This window comes from Melanaphis sacchari, unplaced genomic scaffold (assembly GCF_002803265.2).
Source record: "Melanaphis sacchari strain LSU unplaced genomic scaffold, SCAv2.0 Contig26_pilon_pilon, whole genome shotgun sequence".
NCBI lineage: Eukaryota > Metazoa > Arthropoda > Insecta > Hemiptera > Aphididae > Melanaphis > Melanaphis sacchari.
The window spans coordinates 358483-375362 of record NW_020271143.1 but is presented as its reverse complement, the minus strand read 5'-3'; the positions used below and the strand labels follow the sequence as shown (position 1 = coordinate 375362).

Genomic DNA, 16880 nt, shown 5'->3' with positions numbered 1-16880 from the left:
CTATCCCCACTAGGGCGAATACCATTACTATCCCTACTGGGACGCATGGCACTACTACCCCCACTAGGGCGAATACCATTACTATCCCTACTGGGGCGAATACCATTACTATCCCCACTAGGGCCCATAGCACTACTATCCCCACTAGGGCGCATACCACTACTATCCCCGCTAGAGTGAATACCAACAAAATCATCGCTAGCGTAGCCTTCAGCATTACCCCTAGAATGGTCATTACCACTATTGCTTCTAGGGCGATTTTCAGAACTAGCGCTACTAGGTTGGCCATCACCTCTTAATCTACTAGAGCGACTGTCCCCATTAACCATATTAAAATAATCATCAGAACTACCACTTCTAGATCGGCCATCACCCCGGTACCGACTATAGCGGACAACCTCAACACTTCTACTGGGGCGAACATCAACGCTAACCCTACTAGTATAATCATCAGAGCTACCACTTCTAGATCGACCCTCACCGCTGCCCCTAGTAGTGTAATCATAACCAGTTATTCTACTGGCACGGCCATAACTACTATTGCGGCTAATATTAGTACTATCATTTGTACGGAAACCTCTAATACTTTCGGGATTGTGAACATCACCGCAGTTATCATCATCAATAGCAGCACTGTCATGACTATCATGCAAAGTTAAATCGTAAAGACGACAACAACAGTCCATATTGGAATCACAATAGTTACAACAATATATGTGGTTATTCCCACTAAAACCACCACTACCGACATAACTGTTATGGCCATCATCACTATCAAGACTACTATTCCTACTCGTACGCCGAATGGATGTTGTACTTACTTTGGGTTTTGTTTCTTTGCGAGCGGTATTCGGGTTCACGTACAATGACTCGGTGCGCTTAGGTTGACCGATAGGTGATGGGACGATCTCCTGGCCGAGGTTTCGTTGTCTAAGTATAATTTCTTCGAACGGCGGTGGTTGACGCTGCGTGGCGGCCGACGACGAGATGTTTTGATTAGCCCCGGCCGCCGACGCTGCAACGAAGCCCGCCGCTCCACTGTATGATTTATTTGCTGCAGAAGACGATGATGACGGAAGTCGATCATCTCCTCCTCTTCTCTGCTGTTGCTGATTTTGTGACTTCTCCACTGATGACTGTCTCGACCCTCCACTGAGCCGACTGGCTGCCCGGCTATACCGGTCTACACTATTATCCCGGCTCGGTGGTTTCTTGTAGTGATCAAAATGGTCGCTCATTGCCTGCCAAAATACAACCATTGTCACAAACGTTGATCATTATGTATTTACCCCTCCTTTTTTTAAAATAAGAATGATATTATTAAAGGTCTTGGGGTGTAAAACGGAAATAAAATATGTTACACTACTTTTTGTATTAACAGTATACGGCATACGTCAAAAAATAATTATTTATTATAATTGTAAATAATTATTATAGAGCCGTGCTAAACTAGTACGAGGTAAAAACTAAGTATATAGTAGATACTCTGATAGAGAGTTACTCGTCAGCCTTCATTGATTTCTAACAATTTAACACGGTGCGTGAGTTGTGATATTTAAAATTATTTTTTAAACTGTTTTCACTCTTGCCCATAAAACGATAAAATGTATAATGTAATATGTATAACGTCGATGATGGTAATTCGCATAACTTATAAAATATTAAGTGTCAGTGAATAAAAACCAATTATGTTTATTCGCTAGTCAGCATATTTCAAAGTTTAATTTTTTTAATAAACTTGGATAATTTTTTTTTCTTATATTTTAATTTCATATAATTTATAAAGTTATTACCACAAAAGTTTTATTTTCAAACCAAACTTAACGCGTTGACACTGAATTATTTCGATATTAATATTGTTCAAATCTGAGTAATGGCTGTACAGGTCTCACAATAGGCTCAGTAGCAGTAGCGACTGCACAGTTAGAACTTTGGTATTAATATGACTATACATAATTCCAAGTCGTCTTCAATTTGACACTGGTACCCCGTATAAAATATGCAAAAGAGTAATGTGAATCACATTAATTTATAATCGAATAATATTTGTGTGATGAATAATAATTCTGATAAAATATAAAAAATTGCTACGAATTTAAAATGTATATTATAATATGTTTAATGTCAATTGACATTTCGACTTATAATAATTTATCTATCCAACCGAAATTACTAAACACAAACTCAAAAAGAAATAATAAATTATTGAGTGTAATTAGATTATTAAGAAAAGCAATAAATACTAAAATTATAAAAATTAAATCATTTTTAAAGAAATTGAAATTTTTAATTCACATAATATAAAATCAGATATATATAGAATTTTTTTTAAATAATATTTTGATAACCTTTAACTATTAATATCTATAATACTTAAATAATGTTTGTTTATCTGATTGGAGAATTTTGATAAAAATTTCTTGAACGGTTATTACCATACATCTGTTTATCATTTCAAAACTGGATTATGAAAAAAAAAAAAAAACGAATCATTCATATTTTATGATAAATGATATGTATTTCAAAAATACATTAGGTACATTAGCTTTTCATAGTTGTATGAAAAATATATTTATACAATCAGAAGTTGACTTAATACCCTACTCTACACACAACCAAATGGGATTTAAAATCATTAATTATTGTTATTGATTAATATTTAATATTGAGACAATTTAAAAATAATTCACTTTTGATTTACTTCAATTTTCAGATAACTTAATTATTTTAAGAACATTAACCCCATAGCTGGATAAATTATAATTATTGTAAATAATTAAATCCTTTTGAAACACTTAGGGACTATCTTAAAGAATCAGCTGAATGTTTATCATTAATAGTTAACACCACGAAAAAGTTAGTCAATATAAACTATATACGAGTATACAAATTGAAATTAATTTAAAAGTTCAAATGTCACTAACAAATTAATAATATCAGTTGTATTATTTATAATTCAAAATTAAGACGATTAAAATAATTTGTAGAGACACTGTTCGTTTATCTTTCCCGTATATATCGTTAATTAAACCTGGTGAAGAGTTATTCATTATTTGGAACAGTACACTAAACAATGAAACCTCATAAATTTGAGTTCAAATTACGTACGCTTTGATGATTTTAAGGGGTTCCATAGAATTTCAAAGTGTATTATGTGCATTACCACAATCTGTCTGAATGTCATAGTGAGAACATTGTTTATGCTCACTTTGGTAACCAGCTTAACTAATTGCAAAAGTCATACGAGAACTGAAAATGCGTCAGAAATAGGTAGTTTAATATAAGTCCAGGTATAAATAATATCATTAAATTGAAGGCAGCGTAGGGCATCCTACTTTAGAACCTGAGGTAAATTTTTACCCAAGAAAACAAAACTATAAACAGACCTCAGATAAGATTCTACGTTGTTCAGTTAAATATAATACATGATCTTCTGCAGCGACATTGGTATCGCCTGCATACCAGTGACGTAAAATACTATTTAAAACGTTGAAAAAAAAGCTGGAAATTTGTGAATGTATAATTGACCGGTTCGTACTAAAAAATTATATAAATAAAACATTTAATCTCTACAATATTTTACAATCATTTAAAAAAATCATCGAATTTTTCACTCGATATTTTAACTATAAAGATTATACAACTGATTTTGCATTTCGTTTTTAATTATAGTTAAGTAGGTTTATCAAAAATACGGTTTTAAATGTAAATTTTAATTGCCCTGTAATGTTTAAAATATAAAATAAAAGCATAAGTAAAAAAATATTACCAGAAAATAAATTCAACTAATAGTTTTGCTACTAATTAATATTGTGTCCAAAATTGTGAAATATTAAATACGCTCAAAAGCGATGAACTGAATAGCTGAATAACTGCTACCAAAAACAAAAAGAATAAATATAAGTATATAACATAAACAAACATAATATGTTATTAGTTATTACTGTATTTTATCGAGAATTTCAAAACCATAAATACCTTATTCAAATTTTTTTTTGAGATATAAAATAATGCAAATGTATACATACCTAAGCGATGAATTTATAAATCGTTTTTATGCGATTGTTTTAACAAAATAATATTATCGAAATATTATGATATAAATATAACTTTTGTTACGAAGAAAAAATAATTAAAAGGGCTTATTTAAAAAAAAATTATAGCAATATTTAACTGTGGCTTGATAGACAAATATCGTTCAGAAGTTTAGTAAATTTGAAGTAGTGTCGAAGGACGCCCCCTCACTCAAACCTCTAAACCTTGTACAAAAAAAAAAAAAAAATATATATATTAAATAATCATTATTGTTTTGTTATATTATAGATTGTAAATACATGTTTGTTCAGAAAAAAAAAATAGTTTAGTAAATTAATGTGTTTAAAATGTTAACGCGAATGACGTAAAAATGATAATTCTAATTAAATTTTTATCAAAATTATATGAACAAAAAAAAAAAAAATATTAAGATCAAAGGTTCTATGTTAGACCTCTAACGGTGTTGAACGTTCAAAAATATTAAAATGAGAAGTAAATTTAAATAAACTATAGGTACCTATGCATAGTTTAAATTGCGAAGGAATATTCGAAATTGGTTGAATTTCGTAATGTGAAGAGTTTCTCGTCCGTGATTTATACTAACACAAGATCCTACTAAATAATATATAACATAAAATTATTGTCTCAGATAAATTTATCATATCAATAATAAATATGTAACTTGTAACTTCATAAGCGTATAATAGATGTAACTTGTTACTGAGTATGCTCAGTACTTGCAACATAGGTAAGATTACGTACAACGCCCGATGGTGTTATACTTCATGATATACATAGTTTGGAAAATTTCAGTTTACTGTTTATTATGTAATATAATCGCGGTGGTTACAAACGTCATTAAGAATCCTAATTTCATTAATTACAAGTTACAACTAACAATTATTACACCATTTATAATGTATTCTCTGTACAGAGAAGTAATTATGCGAGTGTGAAATATATTACGTATATGTATAAACAAAACGAATGTTTGAGTGAATAAAAATGAAACGTATTAAACTTTTATTCCTTTGTTTGCTGGGATTTTTCGATTAGGATTATTTTTATTTCAACTCATATAAACGGGAAACTATTAAAAAAAATGGAAAAATTATATTATACTATTGAAACATTTATAGATATAAATCTGAAAAAATCCTGTTCTCCAGACTCCTCTTCAACCACTAATATTTATTGCATATATTCACGCATAAGGCTCAAGACGTTTTGATGGAAGTGTTTGACGTATATTTTTTTTTATTTTTTTTTAAGCTGGGTTGACCTATAAACAGGATAAAGTATTATAGGTAATTAGGTAGATAAAAATGTAAATAGTATATAATTGAGCTCCTTCTAATCAATATCTTTGTTCGGCGAATCATTTTAAATAAAGTTGCCTTACACGGCAGGAGTGCCAAAATAATAATGATCAATTTTTTTTTAATTTTCATCGATTAAGAAATTCAAATTATATAATCCAGGACACGCGGAAGACGTCAAAAATTTGTTTATCGTAAATATTATTATAACAAAATAGATATTGTCGTCGGATTTATCATTCTGTTATGGGCTACGAGATATGTTAATAAATATAAGTATATATAATAATAATATGTAATATTGCTAGAAGTGTTAGCAATAGTAATATAGATTTATATATATACGTGGCCTAATAACTGTAATATATACGAGATAGTAGATTCATAGAAATATGAATCTTGTTTTAAAAACATCATAATAAATATATCAAAATAGCAGTCGTGTGACGAGGTCGTTTAAATATATTATTGCATTTCCACGAATTGCCAATTAAAAACAGATGACATCCTGGAGATTGTTGTTTTCAAGTGTGAAAACAATTCCAAGAATTAATATGAATTGGAAGGTTGTCAACTACAGCAACAAGAGACTTCTTTGTATATAAGGGAGTCTAGAGACCAACAAGGGCAGATGTATCAGAGCCACGAAGACCTGAGCAACTTCACAACACTCAGCCACTTTTTGTATCAGTTACATGAACTTAATTTATGCGTAATAAAACATTATTGTTCTTAAGAGTTGTAAATTTCATTTAAATAACACCCTGGATCTGGATCCGATGTTGGCACGCAACAATTCAGTGGGCATTTGCTAAAAATTTCGGTAAATGTAACGCGCTCTAGTTGTCAAGATGATAACGGCAAATAATTGAAACTTTGCTAAATCAAGTAATACTTGGCGAATGCAGACACGAATAATAGAATAATAAAATGATATTCGATATTATCCTGTACTTTTTTGTTCGGTTAACGTAAGGAAAACGAAAATCGAAACAAAAAGATACTTAAAGTCGACACATACTCACTCATCGTACAGTGCATCACTATTTAAAATTTAAGCGCACGTATAAGATTTTGATAATTATTTCAGTGATTGTGTTTGGATATTTCTCGTGTAAATAAATACTATTTCCATATGTTTCAGACTGAACGTTAACTATTCACCCACAAATATTTCATGACGAAGTACATTCACAAACTACCAGAGGTAGTTAAAGGTACTACTTTCCATCACAGAACCTTTTAATGATAATGTTTTTTATTTCTACTATTTTTGGCCAAAGCTAATAAAAATAACTTATTTATGCTCAGCTAGGTACCTATTGGATTTACGGATTACAAAACCTCAAGTTGTGTTAAATTTAATGTAAATAATCAATTAAATATTCATAAAAATAAAGACTAAAATAATTCATACCTATAATACAGTACTACTTTTTTCAAGATTTAACCACCTATTTTATGAGAGTAAAACGTATATACTTATAGAACATCTCGTTCAAAATAAAATAATTAATATGGCAATTTTATTTTTATTAATTTGGAAGTAATGTTTTATAACCTAACAATGTTTATATTTTTATGTTGAAATTCTATGATTGGATATTTTTTATTTTTATTTTTATTATCTCAGAAAAATGAGCCATTGGAGAAATACGACAGGTTAAATTGATTAATATTTCCTTAAGTTGACTTTTTCAACTGCAACATCAACGACATAAACCAACGAGTTTAGGTATCTCACGTTTTATTAATTTTAATTTATTCTGTAATTACATAATTTATGATCCATGTATTATAATGCTATTATTGTCACCGGATGTTTCGAATTATTTAAAAAAAAGTAAAATAATTACCTATATAAATAGTTAGAATCTATTATTTTGATTTCTTGGTAAAATTATTAGTAAATAACATTTAATATTAAATTAATATATTGGCAGCTTAATTAGTTGTCATATAAAATAAATTAAGTACATAGACATTAAGCATAGCAACTTAACGTGTCATAAATTCAAAAACAAAACTGTGTTTAATACTAAAAGTTTACAGATGGATTGTAAATTAATTTTCGTTGAATTGAAAAAAAAAAATAAATTCATAAATAGTAAATATAATATCAATTTAACAATCATAACATAGAAATTTAAATTGAGATATAATAATACGGTATAAAGAATAGTAATTAAAAATAATTTGTTTTCGGTTTTATGGACGATTTTTAAAATCATTTTCAGTTTTAGTTTTGTAAACGGTTTTCAAAATATTGTTTTTGTTTATCGAGAAATACATTGATTGATTTTTACTTAAATTAGACTTTAGAATTATCATTTTATTCAATAATATTATTTTTACTAAATTTTTACTTTTTTTAATACATATTATGTGAGCATATTTAGGTATTTATTTATTTTTTTTAATTAACTGATACAGATATGTTTAATTTTTTTTTTTTTTTTTTTTGAATTATTTAATTAAGTTAATTATAGGGTTTATAGTTATTTACATTCAAAAATACTAAATTAAAAAAAAATTAGACTTCACTCATCGTGAATATTGTACTTAAATGTTATAGTTTATTTAAAAAAATTTAATTTGTGATTATATACGGTTATACTTTAAAAAATAATAGGTAATAAGAAAAATAGCAATAGGTATTTAACGTTTGTAGAAAAAAAATATTAGTTTTAACGGTTTTTTAAATACATTTTAAAGTTTGATTTACGGATATTTAGTAAATGCTTGTTTTAACATAAATTTAAATATAACAGTCATTGTTCTTTTTAAAAAACAATTAGTTCCGTAAAATTAATAATGATGATAAGATAAATTAAATGTTTATGATATAAATAGTTAAGACTGTTTGCAATAACAAACTAATACTAAAAATGTTTTACTAATAATTAAAAATGAAAAAACCTATAGATTTTTCACTAACTAGTGGTTAAATCGTGAAAAAAATTAGATAATGTTAAATTATAATGTTCATTAAATTAATATTTCATTGTATTTCGCATGATAAGGAAAAAATCAATTGAAAAATAATGTCTAAATTTATATGAAAAAAAAAATTTTCAAAGAATGGCAACGTCATATTATAATCAATACATTGTTTCAATTCATAGTTTTATGTATAAAAAAAAAATAATAAATTAATAATGGAGAGACCTCCTAGATTAGCAAGTGCAGTAATCACAAATGAAAATAGAAATCAGTATTTTTAATTTAAAAACTCTACATATTTATTTTTACTTAATCCAAAGTCATATATAAAAAAAAAAATCGACTAGGTTAGTTAATAATGCTTCTGGTGTCACTGTAGTCACTACGGTATCTACATCGTTGAATATACATAAAGTATTTTGCAAATACTGCAGCTTTAAGTAGTATTTTCCATACATAAGCATACGGTAATCATTAAATAGCATAATTGGCCAAAAAAAAAAAAAAATTTATAATAATTAATATTGTTTTTAATTATTAACAATTAAACCACGTAATATGCAGTAAAGCCATAATAACGTAAAATAAAATTAGTTTATATGTAATAAGAAAAAAAGAAAATATTAATTTCTCGAAAAACTGTTTTTTGTAGTTACTACACTTGCCATCAAGAGCGCCTAAAATTTGTATAAATTTAAAATTCTATATTATATCGCATAAAATGTAATATAGATATTTAGGTACATTTTTTGTATAATTTATCTATAACAAAGTGTCAAGATTATTTTAAAAATTCGCATCTGTATTTTATAATAATATTTTACGTACATCATTATGTTATTATTTTTAATAATATTTTATAACATGAAATAAGTTCTACTAATTCAATATAAAATCAAATTTTAACCATTATTTCAGTTAAATAAACGGACATCATTTATATATGTAAAACAAATAGAACAATATAACACAAATCATGTGTTGTAAATCTATTAATTTAGTTAAAATGTATTCTTTACTATTGTGACATAGTATTTTTTTAAATATATTGAAACAATAATGATAAAAATCAATGTATTAATAATACATTTTCCATTTTCAATGATTTTATATTTTATGCATGAAATTTAAATTTGCAATATACAAATATTTGGAAATTATAATATTATCTAGCATAATATCGTTTACTTGATAAGTATTATTAATCTACATTTATTTTATAATAGTAAAAAAAAAAAAAAAAAAACATTTATTATCTTAAAATACATATTATTTTATAATACACTTATTATGGCATTATTATTGGTTTTCAAATATTTATTTTTGTTTAATGATCTACACAATACTATGTATTATCTGTATCTATTTAGATAGCGTATTTAAATAATTTATTACAAATATATTATTCGGATGATAAATACCTATTTAATTATTACAGTAAATATATTAAAGTTATAGACCTAGTTTAATCGTATTTACTAAGTTAAAAGGCAACTCAATTATATCATTTTTAGCAAAGTATCCATAAACAACAAGATATAGAAAGTTAAAGCATTCGGTATGGAGTTAATAAAAAAATTAAATTCCTACTTTTGATCCCTTTAACCGTAGGTACTTTAGGTTTTATAAACATGAGTGAGTGGAGAAAATAGTATAATATTAGAAATCAATAAATTTGAAATCTATCAAAATTAATAGAAAATTGATAGTGTTTTCAAAATACACATAACTTTATAAGCTCCAAAATGTTTGAAACAATACTCAAGCCTCTTTATTATTTGTTTGATAATAATTTACTGTATTATATAATAATAAGACGATTTTCAAAAGCTATATCTAATTGTTAATTTTATATTCAATACAATAGAATGCATTCATTATAACGATGAACTATACAAAGAAGGAATCCGAAATTCAAATAAATAAACTAAGTAAATATTAAATCGGAACAAGTAACAACGACCATATACTGCGGTTAGTTATTTATAATCACCCTGAATTAATTAGGACGGATTCGCAGAAGCATTTTACTTAATGTGTAGGAGGTATCGTTTGCAATTTGTCTTATAATCGAAATTCGGTTAGTTAACCGTCTTAAAAACATTGAAAATTTGTAATGCAAATAGAGTGACTGACGTGCACGGGTATTAAATACAAGAAATTCACCGTGCCGTACAACACGAACCGTTTTCGAGACGATGACAACTGCCACCGTCACATGTAACCGCATAGAAAAGCCGACGTCGGGGAATTCGGAAATATCGTCGTCGGCAGTGTAGCCGACACATAGTGTCATTAAAGGACGTTCGTTTTCGGAACGCGAAGATCGAATAGATTTATTAGGGTATATATCACCAAACAAAGGCCGTTGGCTTGATAGCTCTTCGGGGCCCGGGGGCCGCTAATGGACACGACAACAACCGGACATCCGCGCGGAAGAAGTCCGACCCGTTTGAGGGGGATCAGGGAGAGCTGCGGCGGCGGTGGCGACGGACAAATCGTGGTCCGCCGCAGGACAAACCGTAGCAGTACCTCCGCCGGTCAACGGCTGCGTTACCTGTTGGAACGTGTACAGTGACTCTCTGTTGACGTATTTCGTATTGCGTCTCAACAACGAAGGATCGGTGTCGTCGTCGATTCCGGCCTCGTACTGGCTGTAACGATTCGGCCTGCCGGCGCTGTCGCGGCGCGACGACGTCCCAGCGGCGCCCCCCATCGCCTCCTCGTTGGAGCGCGGGTAGGCGGCGTGCGACGACGACGAAAGCGGCGGCGGCGGCGGCAGCATGCGCGGCTGTGAAAACGACGCCCTGTCCGAGATGCTTTGGCGGGCCGTCGGCGCGACTCCACCGGCGCCTCCGTTCTGATCGTACGGCCGTCGGATCGACCCGGCGCCGTACCCCCCGGCGGCGTTCTGCGAGCTACCGGGGTACTGGTCACCACCACTGTTGCTGCTGTTGATCTGGCGGCTCTGCGGCGGCGGCGGAAGCGGCGGCGCCGGATGCTGGGCGGCCGAGGACCCGCCGCCGGTGTTCTGCTGTGCGGTGTAACCGTGGTTCTGTTGTTGCGGGTGATGTTGGTTGGTCGTCGACGGATTATTCTGTCTCACTTCCGGGGTGAGACTGTTTCGGCCGCCGAACGTTTGGCCCATGTTGCTCTGCTGTTGCTGTTGCTGCTGATGGTTTCCGGTCGCAGTGGACTGATAGTAAGGCTGCGCGTAATGCGACCTGGGTCTGAACTGCGGCGTGGTCTCTGCTGCAGCTGCAGCCGCGTCCTGTTGACCGCCGCCGGTAGCTGTGTACAACAAGTTGTTGGTGGACAGAGACAGGGACGACGCGTCAGCCGCGTCCGACGACGAGGACGCTGGGTTTGGCATTGATATCAACGGCTGCAATATCGATTTTTGATCGATTGACATGCGCTGTTTCAAAATCTCCCGGAGTCTGGTTTTTTCCAGTCCTGAAAAATGCACGTCATATTAGTATTTGTAAACCTTACAGGACTACCGCAACAAACAATAGGCGTGCAATATGATCGTTTAAAATTCCTGTATACGCCGAGTAAGTCAGCGCAAAACGGGACTCGGCGTCGCCGCGCAGACTCCACGTAAAATATTCTTCTCATTTGAATCTTCTCGCAAACCGCGGCGGACACCTCGGGCGTGTAGATTTAGCGATTTGATGTTCTTTCTTCGTAGAACGACAATAGGTATATAATTACCGAAACCGCGATTGCGAGCTGGTCGCAACCGAGATCATCTAATATTCAATAACGCTTATTTTATATTTTTTGGGGGGAGGTTGAGGGGGAGGGTGATCTCGTTATGCTATAAATACCTACGTCGTTTTGGACGGAATCAAACAACACTCGCGGTCTGTATTATTTGTAATCACTTATCACTGCGAGGGCGCGGGATACCTGTAAAGTATCATTACGACGCTCTACCAAGCGGCGTTAAATATATAAGAACGATATAACCGTAATGATATCGTACACGACGTGTATACCGACGAGTCTCCGAATATAAAGTTGACACGCGATTGCTGTGGAATATTACCGATTGTTCCCACTTAAAAGTATATTCGTTGTACGAGGTGATTTATTGCATTGAAACTAAATCGCCGCGTGTATTACGGCTATGGATATCCCCTGATGATTCGGCACGTAGCGTGTCTTACGCCGACGAAATCATATTATGACGTGCACAACTCGCCCCGAAGGCGATGTACCGCGTTCAAAGTCTTGATCAATGTGCGCGTACCAGGTAATTACAACAGTTATTATATTTATAAAATATAAAATATAAGCTATACGAAAACGTCCGCAACACACCTGGTTGAATGAAATCTGGCGCAAACTGTTTGGCGGTGAGTTTGGCTATTTCGTAATCCTCTCGAGCGTGGTCCGCTGCGATGTCAGACAGTTCCGCTTTGCCCCTCGCTGTGGCCATCCTACAAGAAAAAAAAAAACAACCGTTGTAAAGCTGTCATGTGATACACTTTTAAACGTATACAGTTATGTCGTTAATAGTTGTCGTAATTAAAATTATAACATGTAACTGATGATATTCAGGCAGAAATACATTCTCGATTAAACTTAAAGTCCGTGGGTGGGACTTGGCGTGAACAAAGTTTTAACTATATTTACTGATTGTTTTAACTTTTAATTTAATTATAATTTTACATTGTTCTGCATTTAGTTTGAGAAATTTAACTTTTCAAGGAGTTTTATGGAATTTTCAATGTTTGTATTACGACATACCCATTAGGAAAATATACATTATCGATTAAAATATTAATATAATATTAATATTTTAAAAGCATTTTTTTTCTTTCATTTAAATATATATTATTTTTTTTTACTTTTTATTATTGAGAAATACATTTTTGAGTTTTTTATGAAATATTTGTCTTCTTTGAAGATTGTTAAATTTAAGCGCTAATTATAACATATATCAACCAAATAGGCAAACAAGTTTGAGGCATCAATTGCGCGTACGAGGTATAATAATATTTTAAAGTATCACATACAGCAATTTAACATATAATTATATTATTTATAATACATATATTTATCTGTGTATAATTTGTTATTTGAGTATATTATTTTCGTTTTATTTATACGTCTAATACTCCTACTTTATTATTATCTGAGATTATAATTGTTTTGACACTTTTGATACTGATAGTATTCCAAAATAACTGATTTAGGTACTATCTTTTCGAAATTGAAAGTCAAAAATTTTTTTAAGCAACATACAAACAACAAATAGTTATTCGTTCACACGTGATTAACGCCAGAACAAATAATATTCATTATAATTAATTTAAAATAAACTCGATTCATAACAATATTATACGCATATTGTGTTGAACAGTCAGTTTTAAACTTTGGTGCCTACATATATTTATATCCAAAAAAAAAGTAATTCTCTAAGGCTAAATCATAATACTGAAAATTATGTAATGCATGAATAAATATTTTAAACTTTCATTAAAATTATTAGCTACTTTGTACATTATTAATACAATTATGTAGCTATTTCAAAAAAAAAATAAATAAAAAATAAGTGAATTCTTGCAAATGTATAAAAGGGTTATCAAAATCAAGTCGTTGAAGTGTAGTAACTACAGGCTACGATGTATCTACGTTGTATTATAATAATTAATTATTATAAAATACAGTAACCTCTGTGTATAGTATACAAAGTAACATGACATCAAATTTTTACTGAAAAGTTACATTATGTCTAAAACAATAAACTTATTAAATTAATTAACATAAATCATTTTTCATAGTATTAAAAATTTAATAATTTTTATCATAATTGATAACTGTTAAAAATGAAAACTTTTTTGAATAGGTGGTGTACCTTTGAAAAAATGATTTAACTATAATTATAATTGTATAATGCATATTATAAATTACCTATCTAATTAAAAGGTATTCTGAATAATTAATATACTATTAACAAGTAGGTGCCCACAAAAACTTATCTGCAGCAATACCTTTGAAAAGTACAATTACGTTTTTACTTAATTTTGTTACATTTATAATTGCTAATATCAAAACAATATTATTTTACATTTTTGTTTTTTATGATGAAATTGTTGTCTGATACACCATAAATTCATAACAAATTTAACAAATTGTATTTAATAGGTATTAAAATTATTTTTGTAATGATTTTTTGAAATAGTTTATTGCCAATAAAAAAAAAAAAAAAAAAAAAAAAAAAAGTAGCAACAAAAGTATATAATTTAAATGGATTTATCGAAATTATTAAGAATACTGCAGATTGTTTGTATCTCAATTCTAAATAACTGTATAATATAAACAAATGTCGAGTATGGGAATAGGCACAACTGTTTCGTAAATAATGATTCAAAAAGGCGTGTTATACAAATAAGATAACGCCGTCTTTTTTACCCACTCGGTTTGAAACATCGATCGATTTCTTAGCTATCTTATTTGTTTCATTTGCCGAATCGATATACCGTGAGTTCACGGTGATTTATATTCTTAAATACTAAAAATAATTATTTTAGTGCGATCAGTTAACCGTCAATAAAAGTGGGGCAAACGCTCAATCATTTATATAGAAAATAATATATAACATGTTCTCGATGATTCCAAAATTGAAACTGAAATCTGGGTCAATTATGAGATAATAATGAAAAACCAGAGAAATCGACTCCTTCAAATTATTTTTAGAATAGTAACGAACTAGTTTAATTCATTAACCAGCAATACTTAATATTTATAGTTTTAAAAATACAATTATTTTTTAATCTGTGATATTATTAATATTATGTATATATATATATGCATTTACGAATAAAATTGCGTACGATGATCATTGCAGGCGGTACCTTTAGTCATAACGAGCCAATGTTAGGTTAATTTTATGTTTTTAGGGTGTTTCCGAATAAAATTGCACTCATTTCGCAATTTTACATAGCCGACGAAATAAAATTAATATATAGTACAACTAACCTGTTAACAGCGGTCAATTTTACAACAGTCCTAACTAACGGTTCGGAAAGTTTCCAGAAAATGTACAACCGTTATCCGTAGTGCTCACCAGCATCAACGCGTGTAGTAATGTATAAATATTAATAGAAACTCAAGTAGAAAACAAAGGGAAAATGTGTGTAATCACAAAAGGCATTCTTAATAAAATGGTTTAATTCTAGTTAAAACGTATCCAAAATTAAATAAAAAATTTACGGTAAGTTTGAAATTCAAGAAAATATTTTTTTTAGTCTATCTTTTATCTGAAAATGGTTACATATTCCAAGAAAAATATTCATTTTAAACCATCTATATTGTTTTGTTTTTTTTTGTGTTAATCCTATTTTCCATTTTCAATGTTTAATTAAATTATTATTTTTATATGATTAACATTATTATTGAAATTAATTACGATATTTATTTATGTTAAAATTAATTTATTTTCACGCTTAAAAGATTGTTAGAAGTTTTTCCAAAATCTGAGTATAGCTGACAGACAAAAAAATACGATCGTGTTGTTCTGAAATTTGTATAATTATGAATTCCACAACGTTGGGCCTCATTTAATTAATAATTGAGTCTTACTTAATGGATTCCTTTGTCGTTCGACAAATAGGTATATACAATCGTGTTTCCAAAAAGGTAATCTATTGTCGTTCACAATTAATTGTATCCCTATTAATTATTTACCAGTAGATAATTATTTAAGTCCTTTGAACAAATACCAATCGAAAATACATAATATATATATTCTTTTCAGCAAATACACGAAATAAGCAAGTTCATTTAATAATGAATATTTTAGGTAATGTGAACTACTATTTTTTTCTCTTTTAGTTTTTTCTTTTTTTTAATCCATTTCAAATGTTATTAATTAAAAAAACACACGTAGAAATATGTTCTTCGATAATATTTTAAGCCATGATTTATATACTTTACTCTGTTGTTGGCGTGTACAGAAAGATTAATATTATTATTAGAAAATGGAATGTCTACGACCTAAAAATATACCAAAAATGACAATAAAAAATTACTTATCAGGTTTGTACAATGTAATTTATAAAAATAGGACAAATTACATTTAGACAAATAATTCAAAATATCATAACATTAAAGTCAAATGTACACGGCCCCCTTATGTATGACTAATATGATATTTGAGCGAGATTATATAATATATAATTTAAGTGAACTTAATATGGACTAACATGAGTTTTCGTTCCCATTTTTGGGATTCTCGTTTAACTTTAATTAGGATGGTTAAAAATATGTAGTGAATATTATAAAATATGTTGTTTAGACATGTAACTTTCCTTGTAACGTATACTTCGTTTACATGAAATTATGTATTTATAACTTCACGACTTACACATATGTAACAACTATTTATGCCTAAATATAATACTTAATAAATTTACGTATTTCAGTAAAAGCATGTGTACCTGTTTATAAGCACCTGAACGTGGTAAATTTAATCAACATAAAACCTTCAATAATAATAATCAAAAAAAATCAACTATCATATAAAAAATGTAGAGAAGTAAAAAAATAAAATAATGTTACCAAGGAAAA

The 16880-nt window shown here is 29.9% G+C and overlaps 1 protein-coding gene across 1 annotated transcript in view; it reads right to left on the bottom strand.

Annotated features, from left to right (window-relative positions):
- The window catches only part of LOC112595360 (junctophilin-2), a 170224-nt gene that overhangs the window by 106870 nt on the left and 46474 nt on the right, over nt 1-16880 (bottom strand). The window contains exons 6-8 of the mRNA XM_025340517.1: nt 12627-12745; nt 10855-11753; nt 822-1241 (exon numbers count right to left, since the gene is read on the bottom strand). Of these exons, the coding sequence (XP_025196302.1) occupies nt 822-1241; nt 10855-11753; nt 12627-12745 (1438 nt within the window). The remainder of the gene's footprint in view (nt 1-821; nt 1242-10854; nt 11754-12626; nt 12746-16880) is intronic.